This window comes from Leptonychotes weddellii, chromosome 1, assembly GCF_054177405.1.
Source record: "Leptonychotes weddellii isolate Sample4059 chromosome 1, ASM5417740v2, whole genome shotgun sequence".
In the NCBI taxonomy this organism is placed as follows: domain Eukaryota; kingdom Metazoa; phylum Chordata; class Mammalia; order Carnivora; family Phocidae; genus Leptonychotes; species Leptonychotes weddellii.
This window is the reverse complement of record NC_138369.1, coordinates 15,199,102-15,220,535: the sequence shown is the minus strand read 5'-3', so window position 1 is coordinate 15,220,535 and position 21,434 is coordinate 15,199,102. Positions and strand designations below refer to the sequence as shown.

Below are 21,434 nucleotides of genomic sequence, written 5' to 3'. Positions count from 1 at the left end.
CCCTGCTCGGCGGGGAGCCTGCTTCTCCCTCTCCCTCTGCCTGCCTCTCTGCCTACTTGTTCTCTCTCTCTATCTCTCTGTCAAATAAATAAATAAAATCTTTAAAAAAAAAAAAAAAAAAGAAGAGGAGGAGACAGCTATGTTGTTACTGGTGGGAGAATGGAGGTGTGAATAGAGGTCTCAGTTCTTGGATTCCCCACAATAGACTTACATGAGCCTCCCCACTTGAATAAAGGCAGCCAGAAAGAAAGTAGCAAGCACAAAGCAGTTTATCAAGTTTAAGATGGGAGAGTGGGTAGGCCCAGAGATGGGAACTGTACCGGGGTTAGGGGTGTCTTTTTATGTTTGCAAAGTTTATGGGTCACGGTAAGGAGGTGTCCGACTGAGGTTGTTTCCAATCATCTAAGGGACCCCTCCTCCTGGTTAGGAGAGAGAGTTTTGGGCCCTACAAGGTTCTTGCTGCAGCTGTCATGACCATCTTGTCCCATGGGGGCTCAAAACCACAATGCAAATATAATGAACCTAGGGGGTCACCCTGGGGCAGAGGTTGAAGAGGAGAGCGCATGTTCTGCATCTGAGGCTGTTGCTCTGTCAGCCCCTGGGTTTTGAAAGCAGTAAGACCAGGAGGTTAAAAGCCACAAAGTTAGGAGGTTGTGCCCTCAGGCTTCTAATGTGTCACCTATTTATCACAACCTTTGCCTCCAGCTCAAGTCTAACTAACTGCCTGCTTTATCAATGTCAAATGCTGCTGATCGGTCAGGAAGAAGAAGAGTGAGAATTATTGGTGATCCTGACTGTGGTGTACTGGGGACAAAAACCTGATTAGTGTGTGGATTCAAGACATCTGATAAAGAAACAAAATATATAAAGAACCCTTAGAGCTCAACAATAAGAATACTACCTGATTTAAAAATGGGCCAGGAGCGCCTGGGTGGCTCAGTTGGCTAAGTGACCTACTCTTGATTTTGGCTTGGGTCATGTTCTCAGGGTTGTAAGATCAAGCCCTGTGTCAAGCTCTGCAGTGGACATGGAACCTGTCTAAGATTCTCTCTCCCTCTGCCCCTCTCCCCACATTTCTATAAATAAATAAATAAGCCAACACAGAGTTTAACACATTGCACCAAAAAATATCTTCAGATAGCAAATAAGCATATGAAAAGATGCTCAACATTGTAAGTTATTAGGGAAATGAAAATTCAAACAACACAACAATGAGCTACCACTACACATCTATCAGAATGGCCAAAATCCAGAACACTGATAACACATATGCAGGTGAAGATGTGGAGCAATAGGAACTCTCATTCATCGCTAATGGGAATGCTAAATGGTACAGCCACCTTGGAAGATGGTTTGGCAGTTTCTTAGAAAACTAAACATACTCTTTTTTTTTTTTAAGATTTTATTAATTTATTTGTCAGAGAGAGAGAGAGAGAGAAAGCACAACCAGGGGGAGCAGGAGACAAAGGAAGAAGCAGGCCCCCTGCTGAGTAATGCGGGACTCGATCCCAGGACCCTGGGATCATGACCTGAGCCGAAGGCAGACGCTTAACCGACTTGAGCCAACCAGGTCCCCTGCTAAACATACTCTTATTAAACGATCCAGCAGTCATGCTCTTTGGTATTTACCCAAAGGACTTGAAAACTTATGTCCACGCAAAAACCTGCACATGGATATTTATAGCAGCTTTATTTCATAATTGCAAAATCTTAAAAGCAACCAAGAAGTCATTTTCAGTAAGTGAATGAATAAATAAGCTGTGGTAATCCAGACAATGGAATCTTAAGCACTAAAAAGAACTGAGCTATCAAGCTAGGAAAAGACATAGAGGAAACTTCAATATATTTTACTAAGTGAAAGGAGCCAATCTGCAAAGGCTATATACTGTAGGATTCCAATATGACCTTGTGGAAAAGGCAAAATTATGGAGATAGTAAAAAGATCAGTGGTTGCCATGGATTGGGGGAGGTAGGGATGTATAGGTGGAGCACAGAGGATTTTTAAGGCAGTCAAACTATTCTGTATGATAGTTTAATGGTGCATACATGTAACTGCAGTATACATTTGTCCAAACCCATAGAATATACAACTGCAAGAGTGAACTCTAAAGTAAACTATGGACTTTGGGGGATAATGATCTGTCACTTTAGGTTCAGCAATTATAAAAAATGTGCTATTCTGTTGGGGGATATTGGTAATAGGAGAGGTTATACACATGTGGGGCAGGAGGTATATGAGAAATCTCTGTACCTTCCACTCAAGTTTGCTGTGAACCTAAAGTTGCTCTAAAAATTCTATTAAAAATATATACGTATACATATATGTATATCTATGCAGAGTTTTGCACATCCATACAATGAAAAACTACTAAGCCATAAAAAGGAATGAGTGATTGATAGGCACCATGACATGGATAAAACACAAGATAATTATGCTGCATGGAAGAAGTCAGACACAAAGAATACATATTGAATGATTCTATTTATATAAAATTCTAGAAAATGCAAAGTAATCTATGGCAACAGTCAACCAGCGATTGCTTGAGACCAGTGAGTGCCATAGAGGAGGATTACCAATGGGCAGAAGGAAATTTGGGGTTGATGGATACGTTTACTACCTTGATTGTGGCTATGTTTCATACATGTATACATAGGTCAAAATGTGTCAAATTGTACACGTAATATGTGCAGTTTATTGTGTTAGTTACACCTAAATAAAGCTTTGAAAAATAAAAACATTACAGATAGGGCGCCTGGGTGGCTCAGTTGGTTAAGCGACTGCCTTCGGCTCAGGTCATGATCCTGGAGTCCCGGGATCGAGTCCCACATCGGGCTCCCTGCTGGGCAGGGGGTCTGCTTCTCCCTCTGCCCTCTTCCCTCTCGTGCTCTCTCTCATTCTCTCCCTCTCAAATAAATAAATAAAATCTTTAAAACAAACAAACAAACAAAAAACCAAAAAACATTACAGATAGAGTTGAAGCTCCACTCTGCCTTCCCTGATACATTCCCCAGGTGACTTCTATCCTGAATTTGATGCTTATCATTTCTGTGTATGTTTTATACTTTTAGTTCATATGTTTGCATCCATAAATAATATATAGCATTGTTTTACATGATTATATCGTTTTATAAATGGTATACTTTGTGCATTTTTCTACAATTTGACTTTTCGACTCACCATTTTTAAGATATATATTTGTAGATTAAAGTATCTTTCTTATTGCCCTATTGGTAAAACATTCAGCTGCTTACAGTTTTTCCCCTATGCAGATGCTGCAATGAAACTTTTTGTACCTGTGAATACATGTGAGAGTGGGTCTTCAGGGTTAACTATAGTAGGGTGGGTTTTCTGGCTAGTAGGGTTATATCAGTGACACCAGCAGGGTCTGAATGTTTTCTGCTGTTAAACTTAAAAAACTCTATTTTTAGAGGCTGACTGCCAGCTCCTTTTGGTAGTGAAAGGGGTGAACTGTTCATGTCCCTGTGTTACAAATGAGAGAGAAAGACAATAATCTGCAGAAGGGTAGCTTGGAATGGAACCACAATGTCAAATATTTTCACGCTCCTTCTCTTGCTCCTCTGTTATGCTCTCTTTCTTTACTGGGTCCCTGGTAATAGTCACCTGCCCAGTGTTCTCAGGTGCCACAGACTCCTAAAAGAAAAGTTGGCAGAACCTTATTCTGAAGCAGCAATTTTATCCGAAGAACCATCAGCCTTTTAACATTTCTTTTGACTCTGTGGAATGTTTTCTAAATTTATGTTCCTGGCAATATGGTTACACAATATTAAAATGCAGGATTCACCTTTAAAATGTTCTTTGATATTTCATTGACTATGAGTTCATCACACTCTATTGTGGAGTATATGTTTCTATATGCATGAACTCTATCTAGGCTGTTTCTATATGTAAGGACTCTTTCTAGGCTGTTAATGCTGAGGGGCAGATTTCTCTCATAAAGAAGTGAAAACAAGCAGGAAGCACAAAGGGGTAGCTGGCTGGGCACTGTCTCAACAATCTCAGCAGCATTGTGCAGTCACAACCTCCCTTTGTCACTAAGCAACAAGAAGCTGAGATTCTCTTTCCTCAGACATAGCCTCAAAAAGACAAAAGGAAAGTTTACCTTTTCTACTTCCTTCCTGGAAAGATGCAAAGTGCTTTAGTAGGCTCCTGGGTAAGAGTGCACTTTACAATTAATCTTGGCTCCTGGCCCTGGGGTAGTACCTGAAACTTCAATGAATCATGAGAGTAAATTTAGCAAGAAGGATTTCATCCAGCATCCAGGCTGGTGGAGGACCCTGAACTTCCCTGCCATTCTAAGGTTACCCCTGGAACCTACCTAGTCTTTCTGATGCCATGTCCTTTCCCATATGTCCTGGTCTCATGCTAACCAGCTGAAACTCCTAATCTTCTAGCCACCCCATTTATTCCCAGTTCTTTGCTTGGTCCCCCCAGACTTCTGGAGTTTGACTGCTCTCTATACTGGGAACATCTTGAGGGCAAAGACTGTTTTCCACTGTATATCCCATGCCCAGTCCAATGCCTGGGATGCAGTAAAGGCGGCCCAGTAAATAATATTGAACTAAACTGAATAGAGAGCAAGTTCAACAGATAATAGAAAGATGGACAGACAAGTTGGGCAACCCAAACCCTCAGTGGGATGAAAAGATAAAGGGCTTTTCAGTCCTGTACAGGAACTTGCTGTGATGGCCAGAGGCCAAACTTGGGTCAGCTTGTTTCTGCTCAAGGCTATGATCATGGAGGACCAGACACACCCATCCTTTCCAGGGAGTTCTCAGGACAAAGAGTTGGGCTCTAGGAGTTCCCTGGCTAGACATGGTTGTTGTCCACAGGGCATCCACGTAATGATATCAACACAGAATAGCTCCTTCTTAGACCTCTGATAAATGCTCATTTATGTCTTTTGCCAGTCCTTGTCTCTGAAATTCTCTCCAGAAGCTATCACTGTTGGTAAAGTACTTCTTTTGAAAAGCTTATCCCTTCCTTAGGTGCTCCAGTTTCAGAGGGTGCCCTTCTTGCCCCAGAATAGCAGGGTTTGTGGCAAATAGGTGCTCGTGACTTTGTCAATAGATGCCAAGATGGATCCATTCAAGCCCCAGGGAAGGATCATATCACCAGTCAGTGGCCCTGTTCTCAAAACTCTGCTCAGTGCTCTGAACTACCCCAACTCAAAAACTGTCTGGTCCCTTCCCCTGCTGGAAAGTCTCCCTTTGCTCTTTGAAGAGAATCCATATTCTTTTTTTTTTTTTTTAAAGATTTTATTTATTTATTTGACAGAAAGGGAGTACAAGCCGGGGAAGTGGATGGCAGAGGGAGAGGGAGAAGCAGGCTTCCCATTGAGCAGGGAGTCTGATGTGGAGCTTGATCCCAGGACCCTGGGATCATGACCTGAGCCTAAGGCAGACGCTTAACCGACTGAGCCACCCAGGTGCCCCGAGAATCCATATTCTTAAACTAGTGTGAGTCCTGCCCTTCCCTGACCTTACCTGACTAGTTTGCTCAAAATCCTTTAGTCATGAGGATTTTTGTTCTATTTCATCCTTCCAGCACATTTCTCTCTTTCTGGCCTTGGAACCTTTGCTCTTTCAGTTCCCATCACATAGAATGCTCTTCTCCTGTTCCTCACACGGCTGACTCCTCATGTTCAGGTCCCACCTTCATTGTCAGGAGGGGCTATCCCCGTTCCCTGTCACTCTGGATCTAGTCATCAGGTTATTTCTTCCCTGACCCTATTTGCTGTGTCTGACTCCCTCACCAGAAGGAAGGTTTGCAAGGACCAGGATATTTCTGTCCTTTCACCGTTGCCTCCCTGGCTTATACTAGGATCTTATGAAAGAACGAAGGGAAGGATGGAAGAAAGGAAAAGAGGGAAAGGAAAAAAAAGGTGCCCTTTCCCTACACACACATAGCCCTCCCAGGTGGGCCAGCACAGCTGAGGCCAACTGTTCTTTTTTTTTTTTTAAGATTTTATTTGTCAGAGAGAGAGCACACAAGCAGGGGGAGCAGCAGGCAGAGGGAGAAGCAGGCTCCCTGCTGAGTAAGGAGCCTGACACAGGACTCGATCCCAGGACCCTGGGATCATGACCCGAGTCGAAGGCAGATGCTTAACTGACTGAGCCACCCAGGCGTCCCGAGGCTGACTGTTCTAATGATGGATGGCAGATGGGTGTCCCTCTCCTCAGATTCTTTTTATTCTGTCAGTAGCTCCCAGGAGAGGCTTCTGGTCTGGGGACCCTGAGGTCTGAGACTCAGGATAAGTGTTTGGGAGAGATTCACCCTCATGCCTGCCTTATTATAGCACAACGCTGGCTTCTATGGGCACTACAGAGGCCAATTCAAGAGTGAAAATGCTCAAGAATACCGCCTTGCAGCCAAGCCCCAGCCTCCAGCAGTATTCCTGCAGCGATGTCAGGTACAAGGCAGCTCTGGGGGCAGCTGGGGTGGCTGGGCCAGTTTCTGTTTCTCTCAGACCCCAAAAGCATCATCCCCAGACCTATCACTGCTGGACTGAGACCTGAGGCCAGCTTATCCCCAGAACATTCATGAGGCCTGGCCACTCTTCCCTGAAATAGCATATTTCCTTATCTCCACCTATAGAAAGGGTGGAGAAGAGCTAGTACCAAGCTGGACAGTCTTGCTCAATGTTCCTTCTCGGTGGAGGGAGGGTCAGGGCCCAGTTTGAGTAGGTGGTCATGGGGAGAGACCCTCCAGAACCCAGAAAGTAAGCCTTGAGTTTTGCCAACAACTGCTCTCAAGCTCAAATTCCTTGATGTCATGAAAGCCCATGGTCTAATCCACAGTCAGCCTTGTAGTTCAGGGGCCCAGGAGGCCTCCTCTGGTGAGGGAAGCAGCATATAAAGTGGCTGGGTACCCACTCACATGCGTAGCCAAGGAGGACTGGAAGGGAGTGATGGCAGAAGTGGCTGGAAAAGGCTTTCAGAGAACAGGAGAGAGAGAGATGCAAGGCCCAGACCCTCTACTGCTTCTAGGCCTGGAAACAAGGAGGGGGCACTGATCATCAGCTGGGGTCCCAACAGTAAAAAGTTCACTCAAAGTAGGAGAACTCAACAGAGTGTACATGCAAAGGAGTAGATGTGAAGGCCTCAGGTAAAGGTGGTATCACAGGTTGGTAATAACCAAGTGGTCAGTACCATTGGGCCCAAAGGGACAGGGGAAAGTATGGCTCATAGAACCCAGAAGGGGAGGGTGGTGTGGAGAGAACTACCCTGAGAGGAGTGGTGATCTTGGGTGCAGAGACAGACAGGTGGGGGCTAGTCTGGGAGGGAGTTAAGAGAAGAGACCTCTCCTTCCTTCCCTCCATCTCTTCCCAGGGCTTTTCAGTGGCCAGAAGGAAAGCAGGCTGGTGAGAAATGCACTCAGATCAGCCCCCTGGGCAACAGCAGGGTGGAGAACATGGAAAGGGACCTGGAGGAGTGTCTGGAACATGCTCTGCCCACTGCAGCTTCTTGCTTCCAAGCCTCTAGCCAGATCCTACCTGACCTGCCATCTGAATTCTCCATGACTTGCTTTCCCAGGCCAAGAACAGGGTCTTGGAGGCTGCCATGCTATGGAGCCTGAATTTCCTTAGCATTCTCAGTTGGAAGGGCTGCCTGGCACTGCCTACTAAAAGAGCCAGGCCCAAATGCAGCTCCAGACTGCTTATCTGGAGCCACCTCCCCCTTGAGAATAATGGGACCTGGGTAGTGCAGGGACAGAGGCAAACTGGGGACTTTCTGCTGGGTGTTTGTAGGAGCCCAGGGGCAGCTGTCATCCTAAAGACTGGAACATCCTCTCAATCTGTCCCCCAGAAACAGAAGTAGGGAACATGTTTTGGGACATGTTTTAACTGAAGACTTGCTACACAAAGCATTTACTAGCAATACCAGCATCCCCAAACAGCATGATCTATGTGTCTTGGGCTCAGATTGTATAAATGCCAAGTCTGGTGGCTCATTCTATGTCTATATCTCTTTTAATTAGTGGGACTGTTTGGGGAAGGTGCACATTTTATTTTCCTATTAGCTAAGAGATACCAGGTTTCAACCAACTGCTTGCTGCTATTATTGTTGAAAAACTTTTCAAGATGTGACACCACTTTTCTTTAGTTTGGGGCAGGTAGAATTTTGTCTGTGTCATTCAGATGCAAGAAAATTCTCTTTTCTTCTTTTTCTTTTTCTCTTCTAGACCAGATTAACTTATTTCTAGCCATCACCTGCTTGACTCCTGGGACATGTAATACTGGTCCTGTTTGTTCTTAAGGTTAGACAAGAGTCCCAGGGACTCATGGTTTGGAGTAAGTCCTTCACTGGTGGTGCCATGATTGTTGTATTCCTCCTTGTCCCACCCCTGCCATGCCTCAGTCTGTCACAGGGGCTCCTTACTCAGCATCCTACTGACTGCAGAATGCCCAGCCTCCACCAGGGCCCTTAGCCCTCCCACATGCAACTACTGCCCCCTCCCAGGAAATCTACCTTTCCTCCAAGGTTTCTTCAGCTGGAACCCCAGCCCAAGCCCACCTGCTCAGAGATCATGGGTTTTACTACCTCAATGGAAAAGGATCCCTAGAAACAAAGATGCAGGTGAAATCCTCTCCAGGGATAAGAATACTCAGAACTGCCTGGGTGGAAGGAAATGACTGCACTTCTTACCAGGGTCCCACTATTGTGAGAACAAAACTTGAGTCAATGGAAGTCAATAGATTATCCTGCCACCGTTAGAATAGTGAGTTTCACTCACTATTTCACATGGTGTCTAGAGGCATTCAGAATGATCCGGAATCTGACATACCATCATAGGCTGTCCTGCAATACAGTTTCTAACAAAACTAGGCTGTCCTGAACCCTTGGTAATAGAATTGTGTACCTTCATACCAACAAAGTTGGGAAAGCACCACAGTCCACAAAGGGCATGTGACCAGGCTGACTTCAAGAAGTTTGTGTTGTAAGACCTAAAGTTCTTATGAGGTTGTCTAGAACAAACAAACAAACAACACGTCAGCAGGGCCTGTAGTGGTTCCCTATATACTAAGTGTGTCTATGACCGGATCAAGTGTGCTTTCCTTACTGAGGAGCAGAAAAACACTGTGAAAGTGTTGAAGGCACAAGCATAGAGTCAGAAAGCTAAATTTTTCTTAATGAAGCTTTTTGGAGTAATAAAAAAATCAAAAGGCAAAAATACATACATAGTGAGTTTTCAGAGTCAGAGCTGCCTCCAACAACAGAGGCATCCACATTCTAGGGCTGTGTACAATTCTTTAGCCAAGGATAGAGATGAAGAAGAAATTTGGGGGTCAATTGGAACTTGCTGCATACTCCCAGGGTTTTTTTAATTGAAATTCTTATTGAAATAACTGTAAATTCATAACCTGTTGTGAGAAATAACAGAGATCCCTTCTATACTTTTCCCAGTTTTCCCCAATGCTATCAATGATAACATTTTGCAAAACTATAGTATAATACTGCAACCAGGACATTGACATTAACGCAACCCACCTATCTCAGATTTCCTACTTTACTTATACTCATTTGTGTATATTAAGATCTATAAACTTTTATCACCTCTTTAGTTAAGATACTGGCCAACATGGCAAGTACCCCTAGTAGTGCCCTTTTATGATCACACCCACCAGCCTCCTGTTCCTCCACCCTTCTTCTGTCCCTAATCCCTGGCAACCACCAGCCTCTTCTCCCTTTCTAAAATTTTGTCATTTTAATAATGTTATATAAATGGAATGATATGGCACACAATATTTGGAGATTGGTTTTTCTTGCTCAGCATAATTTCCCAGAGATTCATCCAAGTTGTTCATGGTTCATTCCTCTTCATTACTGAGTAGTATTCTATGGCATGTATAAACAGTTTGTAACCATTCACCTTTTAAAAATATCTGGGCTGATTCCAGTTTTTGGTTCTTATAAATAAAGCTGGTACAGGTTTTTGGGTGAACATAACTTTTCATTTCTTTGGATTAAATGCCTAGGAGTGCAATTGCTGGATTATATGGTGGTTGTATGTTTAGTTTTTAAAAGAAACTGCCAAGTTTTCTAGAGTGACTGTACAATTTTACATTCCCACCAGCAATGTATGAATGATCCCGTTTTTCTGCATTCTTAACAACATTTGGTATTGTCTCTGTTTTATTTTAGCCAATTCTGATAAATACGTCATGATATCTCATTGTGATTTTAATTTGTATTTCACTAATGTTTAATGATGGTGAACATTTTTTCATGTGTTATTTGCCATCTGTATATCCTCTTCAGTGAAATGGCTTCTTGTTGTTTGCCCATTTTCTTTTTTTTTATTTAAATTCAATTAATTAACATATAATGTATTATTTGTTTCAATGGTACAGGTCTGTGATTCATCAGTCTTATATAATATCCAGTGCTCATCACAACACATACCCTCCCCAATGTCCATCACCCACTTACCCCATCCTGCTACCCCCCTCCCCTCCAGCAACCCTCGGTTTGTTTCCTAAGATTAAGAGTCTCTTATGATTTGTCTTGTTTCATTTTTTCTTCTCTTCCCCTATGATCCTCTCCCTTGTTTCTTAAATTCCACATATCAGTGAGATCATATAATTGTCTTTCTCTGATTGACTTATTTTGCTTAGCATAATACCCTCTAGTTCCATCCACATCATTGCAAATGGCAAGATTTCATTTTTTGATGGTTGTGTGATATTCCATTGTATATATATATATACCACATTTTCTTTATCCATTCATCTGTCGATAGACATCTGACATTTGCCCTTTTTCTAACTGGATTGTTATTTTACTGTTGAGTTGTAAGAATTCTTTATATATTCTAGATCTTATTCCTTTATTGGATATTTGGTTTACAAATATTTTCTCCCAGTCTGTAGCTTGTCTTTTCATCTTCTTTACACAAATTTTCACAGAGCAAAACTTTAAAAATTTTTTGATGACGTCCAATTTATCAATTTTTTCCTTTATTGCTCTTGCTTTTGGTATCAAGTCAAAGAACTCTTTGCCTAGTTCTAAATACTGAAGATTTTTTCCTGTTTTTTTCTAAAAGGGCCCTGGGTTTTTAATCCCTGTCGTGTCAGTTTGCTTTATGAGGAATGAAAGGTAAGGCTGCCTGGCTTCCCACCTTCATGGAGCTTTCATTCTATTTGGAAACCAACACCAGCTGTCTAGGGCAGGAGGTCCTGATAAGGGAGCTTGTTTTGTTTGTTTTTTTTTTTAAAGATTTTATTTATTCATTTGAGACACAGAGATACAGAGAGAGAGAGAGAAAGCATGAGCAGGGAAAGAGGCAGAGGGAGAAGCAGGCTCCTCACTGAGCCAGGAGCCTGATGTGGGACTCGATCCCAGGACCCTGTGATCGTGACCTGAGCCGAAGGCAGATGCTTAACCATCTGAGCCACCCAGGTGCCCCTGATAAGGGAGCTTGTTAAAGACACATACCACAGAAGATTCTGGTTCAGGGATCTGGAATGGAGCTAGCTCCAGCCTTTTATCTAGGAACCTGCTGTCAGCCATTGCTCATACCCCAACCCAGTCAAGCTGAACTCATCAGATCAGACACTTCATTCAGGTCTGCAGCAGGAGAAGCTGAACGGCTGGGGACAGGGAACTCCAGGGCCAGAGACCAGGCACAAAGGCAAGGTGGATGGTCTTAGGACAGATTCCTATTGAGGTCTGGGGGCCTGGGGGTGGTCCTTCTCTGCCTGGGGATAGGGCATGGTTCTCTGGCTCCAACTGGGCCAAAGCAAATGCCCTGGGGGCTTTCTAAACCTTGTTCATTAATTAAACAGCAAACATGTATTTGCCCAAGCATCAGGTTCAGTGTTGAAGTTACAGATGGGAGCAAGACAGACAATAACATTTGCCCACAAGGAACTTATATTCTCATCAGAAACATTAGGCAACATCATACTACGTAGTCACCTAGTATGCCAGAAAGTGGAAAATGCAGAGTTGGGGTGACACACTGCTGGTGTTAGTGCTGGAAGAAGTCCTCCCAAGAGGGAAGTGAGAGGGAGTCCTATGGCCAGCTACAGGAAGAGTCCCAGACAGAAGGCACAGGTGGTACAAAGGCCCAAAGTGGAAATAGCTGGTGTGTTTCATGAGCAGTAAGGATGACAGTGCGGTTGCAGGTAATGGAGAGATCAATATTGTGTGGGTCTCATGGACCACTATGATGACTTTGTCTTTTACAAACATGAGGAACTGTTGTGGATTTTCAGCAAACAAGGGAGATGATCTGGTCTACATATCAGAAGAATTATTCTGCCTGCTAAGAGGACAATAAACTGGAGGGGAAAGCTTGGAAGCAGGGACACCAGGTAGGAAGCTCTTGCAACTATTCAAGCAAGAGAAGAAGGTGCCTCTTGGATCAGGGAAAGCAGTGGACATACTGAGGAATGGTTCAATCTTGGGTACATACTGAAGGAATAATCAACAGGACTTCCTGACCCTTTGGATATAGGGTGTGAAAGAAGAGCATCAAGGGGACTCCAAGGTGTTTGGCAGGATCTAGCTACCATGACCTGACCTGGGGAAGGCTGTGGAGGGGTGGGGTTGGGGAATGATCCAGAGCTCAGTCAAAACACTGTGTTTGGAGATGCCTGTAAAACATTTACAAGGGGATATGGAATAGCCTGTTGGCTATTGAGTCTGGAGTTCAGGAAAGAGCTCAAGCTAGAAAGAGAAATGGCAGTTTCCAGGTGGTACTTAGGGCCAAGAACTTGGGTTACTGATGAAAGATTAAGTGTGGACAGAGGGGACGAGAGAATTGAAGCCTGGTCCTGGGCAATCTAAGAGTTAAAGGGCCTGACATGAAACTTGAACCACTGCCCTTCTGGTGGCAAGATGCCTTAGAAGATGCCTCAGCCCCTTCCTCAATCAGCAGCCCTAGAGACTTTGGCTTTGGAGGCAAATACCGGCACGAGATGTCCTAGGAGTGAGGCATTGCTTTAATTTCTAACTGCCCTTTCAGGATTGTGGCAAGTTTAGCAGCTTAGGGGTAGTGGCTCCTGGCAGCTCCCTCCATTATGGGTCCTGAGGTAACATCTTAAGGGCAGGTGAGCATCATTTTTCCCCATTCACCTTCTTTCTCACTGTCTTTAAAGGAGCCAGCACAGCAACACTTGTTCTCCAAGCACGACAACCGTACTTCTTTCGACAAAGTGAGTACTGGACAAAGGAAGGAGAGCGGGCAGGGCCCCAGCCTAGGCTGAAGTTGAGGTAGGGTGGAGGGGATAAGACACTGAGGGGAGGGAGGGCTCCTGACAACCTCTCTTGTCTGGGGAACAGCCCATTCCCCAAACAAAGGTACCTCTGCTTTGGTTTCATCCACTAGTTTGCCTGACAATGCCCAAATATCCTAGGGGCCACTGACTTTCTGGAGGTTTCATCCTGGAATGGAAGGCATGCTGGGGAGGCAGGCCAAAGAGGCTGGGGTACAGGCCAGGGGAGCCAGGAATCACCAAGTAGGCCTGGGTTGAGGAGGGGCCGAGGGGTGCTTGGTGCCAGGACTGTGGGCCAAGGGCCCACAGCGTTGAGGAGGGCCCCTACTGCCTGCTGCAGGGAATCGGAAGGCGGAAAGACCTGGAGCGCCTACGGCAGCAGCACACCTTCCTGCGCTGGGCACCCCATGAGCTGGAGTTGGGCAAGCAGCGGCCCCTTGAATCCTCCTACCAGGCCAATTTCCGGTCAGGCCCCGGACTCAGTGACCTCCCCCAGCGCCTTATCCACTTTGTGCAGATCGAGCCTCCCCGTACCAGCACCACCTACCAGCAGAACTTCTGCCAGCCATCCCGGGGTGGCCACTGTGGCAGCAACAACATGGGACCAGTCACCAACACACTGCCTGACCTCCCAGGGATCCCAAGACCCAAGCTGCTGCAGCATTACCTTCATGACGGGGTCTCGGAGTGTCTAAATTGGTCCAGAGCATTAAACAAGGACAGCTGACACAGCGGCCTGTCTGTGTTTGCAGCCAAAGGGCTCTTAGAAGCTGGAGAGCAGTAAGGCCCGTGGCACCTGTGTGCTGGGCAGGGGAGATGCTGCCCTGGGAACCCTGCCTCTGAGCGAGAACCCTGCCTCTGAGCGAGAACCCTGCAGGAGGCTAAGGGTCCAGGAGGGTCACCATGGTTACAGCAGATCAGTTCTGGGACCCCAGATCCATTCTTGCAGTAAACCCAGCTGTGAGCCCCTTGCATTCATGTGGCTGCAGGGAAAGCGGGGTCCGTGGGCCCTCCTAGTGAGCAGCAAAGACTGGAGGAGGAGGCAAGGGCTGGCAGCTTTGATTTCTCTGGGAGGCTACTATGTCTCTAGGGGTCTGGTGGGAAGCCACATAGTTCTGCCTAAGCTGGGAAAGGGGGAGCCTGCCCTGGCCACAGCCCCCACTGGACCACCCCTCCCTATGGAGGTAAGCAGAGACTTTGAGGAGATCCTGCGCAACGTGGACCTGGAGGTCATCCTGACCCTGTGGTGCTTTGCTGTAGTTTTCTGAGCTCTTCTCTGGCCGTCTTGTGAGTGCCCTCTAACACCCAGGACAGTGGAGGGCAGCAGTCATCCTACGTCACCAAAAGAGAAACTAAGGCTTAGGTGGGGCTAAGACACCAGAACACTTTGGGGGCAGAAGCCGGATCCAAAAGGCTACTCTGGACCCTCCTCCCTGGGAGAATCAAGGCCCCTGAAGGAGGGCAAGGGGCTGCAGGGGCAACACAGGAGTCCACACCGAGGGCCATACACCGGATTTTAGCAGCACTTTTACTTTCACATCTGAACTTCCTGGGTCCTCACAACAGCCCTGTGAGGTAGGTAGGGCAGGAAGGTTTCAGAGATCCCCATTTACAGATGAGGATGCTGAGGCACAGAGAGGTGAAATGACTTGCTCAAGATCACACAGTCAACAGTGTAAAGGGCCCAAAGCCAATATTCCTCTGGTCCTCTGGAGGTTCCTACATCCACTCCTCCACTCCCTCTGTGTCCTCTGACCTGTCTGAACTCTCCTGGGGCCACAGAGGCCTTCAAGGTGGCTGACAGCTAGGATTTTTCAGGAACAGCTATTGGGGTGAGCCTGGTCAACTCCAGGTAGGCACTAATCCTGTGGGGCATGAGGCCAGCTCTCCCATCTTCCCACTTCCCAGTTGGACAGAGGGCCCAGTAGTTCCAGAGCAAGTGTGGAGCTAGGCATGGTCCATGAATGAATGGGGATAAAGGTGGGTATAAGCATATGTGTCCTGCACTAAAGACAAAGTCCCCTCACCCTTTGAGACATTTGTCTCAAGTCCCTGACCCTGTGCCTCCCTCATCCCACAGAGCCACAGTGAGCTTCTTTAGCAGCAAAAGGAGCCACAGACCTGTGCCTCTGGCATGCGCTGCCCCAGCTGACACATCCCATCAGGCATTCAGACCCCATCACGCAGACACAGCGCCTCCACAGCTTGGCTGGGACCCTGGGCCACACCCCCAATGACAAACAGCCGGGGCCCAGCCTGCAGACTAGAACAGGAGCAGCGGGCTGTGGGCATGGTGGGCAGGGCCTCCCAGCGCCGCCGTGCAAGGCTGAAGCCCTCCACAGAGCCCAGAGGGCAAGGCTGGTTGCCTGCAGGAAGGAGACGGAAGTTGTAAAGGGCACCGGCTGCAAGGGCCCCTGCTCTTTTGCTTGCTGAGCCCAGAGATGGTCCAGCAGGCATCACCCCAAGATGGGCTACTAGTGCCTTGCTACTCATAGCCCCCATTCATCATTCGTTCATTTCTTTAGATTTCTACTTGTCCATTCATTCAGTGGTCACTTGTCCTGTTTCTGTCTCCTAGGCCGCTACTGATACAGAGCCATCAATCAGGTGCTGAGGGACACCCCAAGAGTTAGGATATGCAGACTACACCCTGTCTGTTTCACAGACTGGGAAAGGGAAGCTCACAAAGCCCTGATCCCTGGAGTGTGTAAAGCAGGGCAGGAGGTAGTGCTCATGCTTGGGCTTCCTCCTTCCTGTCTTGGGCTCACCACCTATCTCTAGCCCCACAGATACTCACCAAGGCCCCCAATGGCCATGATGTGGCCCCCAAGGGAGCCAACCACAAAGTCGGCCCTCTTATCCCTCATGCGCAGGCTGCGGGGCAGCTTGGTCCAGGACCCTGCAGGAAAGGGGAGGTCAGATCCAGCCCCACAACATATACTGTGCCCCTCCATCCCATGGAAAGTGGGAGAACAGCCCAGGTAGCCACTGCTCACCGTGTTCCAGGTCGAACATCTCCACAGTGTTGACAAAGTGTGGGCGGGAGTAGAAATTGTGGGGCCCGGGCTGCTGCAGGCCACCCAGGCTAAAGACGTTGCTTTCCGCCATGGCACAGCCAGCAAAGGCCCGGCGGCTGGGCAGGCTTGGGTGCCGGGTCCAGGTACAGGCCTCCAGATCAAAGGCCTCAAAAGCAGTCACTGGGAGCTTTCCCTGGCGGCCCCCTGCCAATGGAATTGGGGTACCTGGGAAGGAGCCTGGGAGGCCTAGTAGGCTCCTCCTTCACCAGGTTGCTAAGCCTTCACCACTGCCCACCCTAGCCCCCCCCCATATCCAGCTGTGTGCACACCAGAGCATGGATCACCTACCCTGCAGATCCTCAGGCACTGGGAGGGCTACCAAAGGTCAGAACCTCCAAGCAAGCCTGGCTCACTCAAAGCTTCTCTTGTCCTGCCATCTCAGGCTAAACCTGATCCCAGCCAACCTATGGGGATAGGTGCTTCTGCACTTCGAGCCCCTTTCCCACATCCCCCAGGCCCTTACCCAGGACATAGATCTTGTTCCCATGCAGGAAGGTAGAAGCCCCGTAGCAGGGTGTGGGCATGGAGGGTAGCGAAAGCCAGCAGTCCCGCCGGGGCTCATATACCCGAACTTGGGCCTGGGGAGCCGTGTCTGGGCCCATTCCCCCCAGAGCATACACCATACCATCTGCGTAGAAAAGAGCAATTCAGAGTGCACCTCAGCCTGGCCAGGGCACCTTACCCTGACAGCTGCCCTGGTCAGGCCTGGGGGTGGCTGGGGACCCACATGTTTGTAGTACCCCTCCCAAGCAGCAGAGAAACCCTCCTTCCTTCCTTGAGTGGGGTCTGGGAGAGCTAGGATTCCTGCTCTGGCCAGGGCCCCTCCAAGTGAAGAGCAGGAGGCAGATGATCTAATTATAATCCATCTCTGTCTCCCTGGAGATGCTATGGCAACCAAGTCTGGCATCTAAGCAGGACCGGTGGTCAGACCTGGAGGCCACAAGGTGGGGGCTCCTCTAGGGGAAGGAGGGTGGAGGATGGTTTCAGCCAGGGAGGGGCATATGGGGATCTGCTAAGCATAGAACTCAGACTGGGGAGGGATCTCTGGGGATCAGCTGGGGTCTAGGAGAGGGACTTAGGCCTATAGGGTAGAGGTGCTGGCCACAAGCCTTCTGCCCAGAAGCCCTGCCAGCCCCTCTATATCCCACCCTTTCATTAGAGGAGGTTCTGGCCCTGTTACACCCTCCAGGTCAGCTGGGGGCATGTCTGGAGGCCTTAGGGAGACGGGTCAGTCAGCTGAGGGCTTCCATGGCAACTATCCCCAGGCCAGTTGGCCTTCTCATCTCCAGCTCCCTGGTAAATGGGTATATGGGAGGAAGAGGGGGGGGGAGGGAATCTAAGCACTTACTGGGCTCTGAGCCAAGGCCCTGCTCCCCTCCCCCTCCCCTAGACTATTTATAACCCTGAGAGTCCTTGGGCTACCCCTCCTAGTCTCTTAGAGAAGAGGAATGGGCAGGGAGGTGGTTGGGGCCTCCCATCACGCTGGGGGCCAGTCTGGGCTCTGCCTCCCACTTCACAGCGGGAAAGGGCAGTGAAGGCTGCTGCTAGCTCAGCTCAAACCTAGGTAGGAGAGGGTCTTTACAAGATTCAAGGCTGTGTCCAGGGCACTCAGACAAAATTTACAGCTCTTGTCCAATCTCTGAGGGTAAGAGACCAAGTCAGAAAAGAATAGAGGGCGTTGGGGCGCCTGAGGGACTCCCTTAAGGCCACTCACCTCTCTCCACAGTTGCAACCCCCATGGCTGCCTGAGGGAGGGCGGCCCGACGCTCCCAGCGGCCCTCGTCAGCCAGGAAGGCCTCCACGGCAGCTACAGGGCTCTGGCCCTCATCCACACCGCCCACCACTAGCACCTGCTTGCCCAACACCACAGCAGCTGCACCCGCCCGGGCAGTGGGCAGGGGCGCCAGTGCAAGCCATGTATGCGAGGCCATGTCCAGTGTCTCGGCAGTGTCCAGGGGCAGTCCAGCCCGGCCACAGCCCCCCAACACTAGCAGGTGCCCATCCTGGTATGCCACTGTGCCATACACACGGCAGGTGGGCATGGGTGGGAACACCTGCCAAGCAAAGGCCCGGCCACCGCCTGTAGCCATGGTGTTCACCTCCTGTGACAGGCCATACTATCTGCTCAGGCTGCAGGTCTCACTGAGGGGCATGATGGGGCCTCATCTTGACTCAGGGCCACAGGGAGTGTCTGACCAGTTCAGGGACCTTGCCTTCACCTGGAGGAGAGAGGGAAAACAAAGGGTCAGGCCACTGACTTGGCCCTGAGGGTACAGTTGAGCAGTCTGTAGCTGAGGGCAGGACTGGCCCAAAATCACTGGTGGGAAAGGCACAAGGAGGACCTACCCCTACCGGCTAGCACACCACTGTAGAGGCGAGGCCCTCCTGGATGGGAAAGAGGGCAGATTCCCAGAAACTCAGGCAACTTCCCCCCTTCCTATGGGGCATGAGGGATTCTCTCCCCACCCCCTGCCCTCACCTAAGAACACCCAACATCCTCCCCTCCCCCTTCAAATCTAGGTCGAGGTGGGAGGTAAGTTGACTAGGATAGGACATTCCACCCTGGCCCCCTTCTCTTCCCCTTGACAAGCCTCATTCTGGGGCTCTGCATGAATAGAGTCCTACTGTACCCTCCCCTTACTGCCTTCCAGTGTGCCCTGGACAGCCAGGAATCCGACTCCAGGGTATACTTACAACCCTTTTGGGGGCCATTCCATAGAGATCATCCATTCCCACCAGCAAAAGGCCAAGATCAGGGCGTTTGGGACTGGGAGGGGAGGAGCTGGACGCCAGGGTCCCACATTCCCCCTTCAGGTCTACTCTTAGGGGTTTGCCCATGCCAGGTTCCTAGAGGCCAGTCTCCTCGGTGTCCAGAAGTAGGGAGGGGGATGATTTTGGGATCCCATGAGCATTAGGACTCTAGATTCCCACAGTCCAGGGCGTTTCCAGTAGGAATGAGCAGCTGTACCTCCGAGTCCCCTCAGAGCAGATCCCCAAGTTCCTCAGCCTCTCCTTTCCCGCGGGGGCCACGCTCCTGGGACCCTTGGCGTGATGGCCTCCTGGCCCCAAACTTCCAGCTCGCGGGAGGCGGGGGGCGGGTCCAGGCGAGCGCGCTTGGGGCTCTGCGCCCCGCGCCCCAAACTTCCCCTGAGCGCGGCTCCTGCGGGACTCACCGGCCGGGGCTCCGGCGCTGCCGGGGCGCGGGGTCCGCGGTTCCGGCTCCGTGCCGGCTCTGGCTGGGGCTGAGGCCAGGCTCCGACGGGGCTCCGGCGGGGCTCCGGCTTGGCTCGGCGAGGGGCGGGGCTGGACCGGGTCCGCCCCTCGTCCCCCCTCCCGACTAGGGAAACTCTCCCCCCCGCCTTAACCCTGCACCTGCCGTGGCCAGAGCAGGGCGCGTCGACCCATAGTCACAGGCAAATCGGTAAACAGACAGATGGACATGTGGACGCTGGGCCTGCCCAGGATTTAGGGTCCGACCTTGGGCTGGGGGAGAACTGAGGCAGCAGTGAGCAGCACAACACGTGTATGGTGGGGGACCGCTCTGAGCGGGACCCAGCCTGGGGGCACCCGCGGGGTTAGGGGGGCGGGGGGCGGGGGGCGGGCCAGCAGAACCAGCAGGCTTGAGAGGCCCGCGCCCGCCCACCGGCACTGAGCTCGGAGGAGCCCTAAGACAGGCTTCGCGGCGGCGCCCCCTGGAGGCCACTTGGGGCGTGGCATGGGCCTCTGGTACGGGTGGTGGCTGGGTAGCATTTCCCCAGGCACACAGCAAGGCGCAGAATAGGTCTTACGGTGGACATCGAGGCTAGCAGGGGATGGAGGTGCAGGCCTCAGTGCCTGACAGGCCCTTCCACAGGCCTGGGTGGGGGAAGTTCTTGCTGGGAGGGTAGCTCTGAGCAAGGGATGAGCTTCAAGTGTCAGAGGCCAGGGGACCTTCCAGGCAGGTCACTCTGTAGGGCCTGAGGCCTGGGCTACTATGGGACCCAAGACATTTTGTGACAGCTCATATCCAGGGTCCTGGGCCTGCCTGTAGCCAACTCTGGGATCAGGTGAGAGCAAGTTGGTGTGACAGAGGCCTATCTATTTCAGACCCAGGCCCTGGCCCAGCCTATCTTCTGGGCATTCAGAGTATTGGCTAAGTCTGTGAGCTGCGGGACCATTTGTGCAGGTTGGTGGTCACCTAGAAGAAATCCTTGCTACTATCTTGTCCCTCTTTCATGGACGGTGTGTGTCTCAACCCCCAAGAAGCACATCTGGAGACAAAGATATCAGTACATACGGTTAATGTGGGAGGTGAGGCCAGGAAGCACCAGCAGAGGAGTGGCAAAAAGAGAAAGCAGCCAATAAAGGCTGTGTCATCAAGCAAGTTACCACTGCGGGCAACTGGGACCAAATCTTGCTGGGGTCCCTCCCAGAGCAAAGGTTGCTTGAGGAATTCATTCTCAAATCTCCATCAGTTGTGGGTTAAGAGCTGCTTGAGGGCATTAACTCCTTGGCTTGCCTAAATTCTGAAGCCAACCCTGAGTGTGGGCAGAGCCTTTTCATGACCAGAGAGAGTCTCCAGCCCCTTTTACAGGCTGGCAATTGGAGTTGGAAGGTCTCTACGGAAATGGCAGTACCAAGGCCAGTTACAGAACCTAGCTAGAAGGCTTCCATCCTCTCCACTCTGCTCCTAACATGCTCTTCACTTAAGGGAACCTTCCTGCACAGGGTGTTCACATTGCTCTGCAAACCCCTTACATTTCCCACTCTTCCCTTTCCAGCAGTTAAGCACTTAAAAGCCTCCTACCTTGAGATACCTCCCAGGACCCCCAATCCCTCCATTTCCCCTTCCTCTCCTCCAGTCACCTTGATATCTGCTACCTTATGTCCAGCAGTGAGCAGAACAAAATTGCTCCCCCAAAATTGCTCTTGCCAAAGTCACTATGGAACACCATATAGCTAATGCTATGGGTCCCTATGGTCTTTGTCAACTGAAATCTTGCTGACATCTTCAAAGTTTCATTTCTTGTGAACTTGGCACCTCTGCTCCAACTCATCCTGCTTCTCAGAGTCTTTTGAAGGCCCTGCTTCCTCTTCTCCCCAGGAAGTAGCTCCTCAAGGTCCAGCCCTGGCTTTT

The 21,434-nt window shown here is 49.5% G+C and overlaps 2 protein-coding genes and 1 pseudogene across 5 annotated transcripts; 2 read left to right on the top strand and 1 right to left on the bottom strand.

Moving 5' to 3' along the window:
- The first annotated feature begins 4,145 nt into the window (after positions 1–4,145).
- Positions 4,146–13,968, top strand: CIMIP7 (ciliary microtubule inner protein 7). Its single transcript, XM_006744543.3, has 4 exons — positions 4,146–4,172; positions 6,318–6,431; positions 13,125–13,181; positions 13,561–13,968. The coding sequence occupies exons 1-4, from the start codon at positions 4,146–4,148 to the stop codon at positions 13,966–13,968; spliced, it is 606 nt and encodes a 201-aa protein (XP_006744606.1).
- LOC115944645 (large ribosomal subunit protein eL34 pseudogene) lies at positions 8,786–13,057 on the top strand (annotated as a pseudogene).
- KLHDC8B (kelch domain containing 8B) lies at positions 13,720–19,864 on the bottom strand. 4 transcript variants are annotated; one of them, XM_081817570.1, is made up of 6 exons: positions 19,287–19,863; positions 18,033–18,537; positions 16,782–16,946; positions 16,238–16,462; positions 16,039–16,140; positions 13,720–14,573 (listed from the first exon to the last, which is right to left on the bottom strand). In XM_081817570.1, exons 2-6 carry the CDS (start codon positions 18,406–18,408, stop codon positions 14,569–14,571), a joined length of 873 nt encoding a protein of 290 aa, XP_081673696.1. In that variant the 5' UTR covers positions 18,409–18,537; positions 19,287–19,863; the 3' UTR covers positions 13,720–14,568. The 4 variants fall into 4 exon arrangements, with proteins under 4 accessions (XP_081673696.1, XP_030896288.1, XP_006744607.1 ...); XM_031040428.2 differs by lacking the exon at positions 13,720–14,573 and adding an exon at positions 14,751–15,607 and having other exon boundaries at positions 19,287–19,861; XM_006744544.3 differs by lacking the exon at positions 13,720–14,573 and adding an exon at positions 14,751–15,607 and having other exon boundaries at positions 19,492–19,861.
- Positions 19,865–21,434: the final 1,570 nt, after the last annotated feature.

Bases quoted from the DNA above. Each gene is read 5' to 3' on its own strand.
- CIMIP7 (XM_006744543.3), top strand. From the start codon at position 4,146: ATGCAAAGTGCTTTAGTAGGCTCCTGG. The intron at 4,173-6,317 runs GTAAGAGTGCAC...GCCTTATTATAG, and splicing joins GTGCTTTAGTAGGCTCCTGG to CACAACGCTGGCTTCTATGG. The intron at 6,432-13,124 runs GTACAAGGCAGC...CTGTCTTTAAAG, and splicing joins TATTCCTGCAGCGATGTCAG to GAGCCAGCACAGCAACACTT.
- KLHDC8B (XM_031040428.2), bottom strand. From the start codon at position 18,408: ATGGCTACAGGCGGTGGCCGGGCCTTTGCTTGGCAGGTGTTCCCACCC. The intron at 16,463-16,781 runs GTAAGGGCCTGG...TTCCATTGGCAG, and splicing joins GAACAAGATCTATGTCCTGG to GGGGCCGCCAGGGAAAGCTC. The intron at 16,141-16,237 runs GTGAGCAGTGGC...CCTTTCCTGCAG, and splicing joins GATGTTCGACCTGGAACACG to GGTCCTGGACCAAGCTGCCC.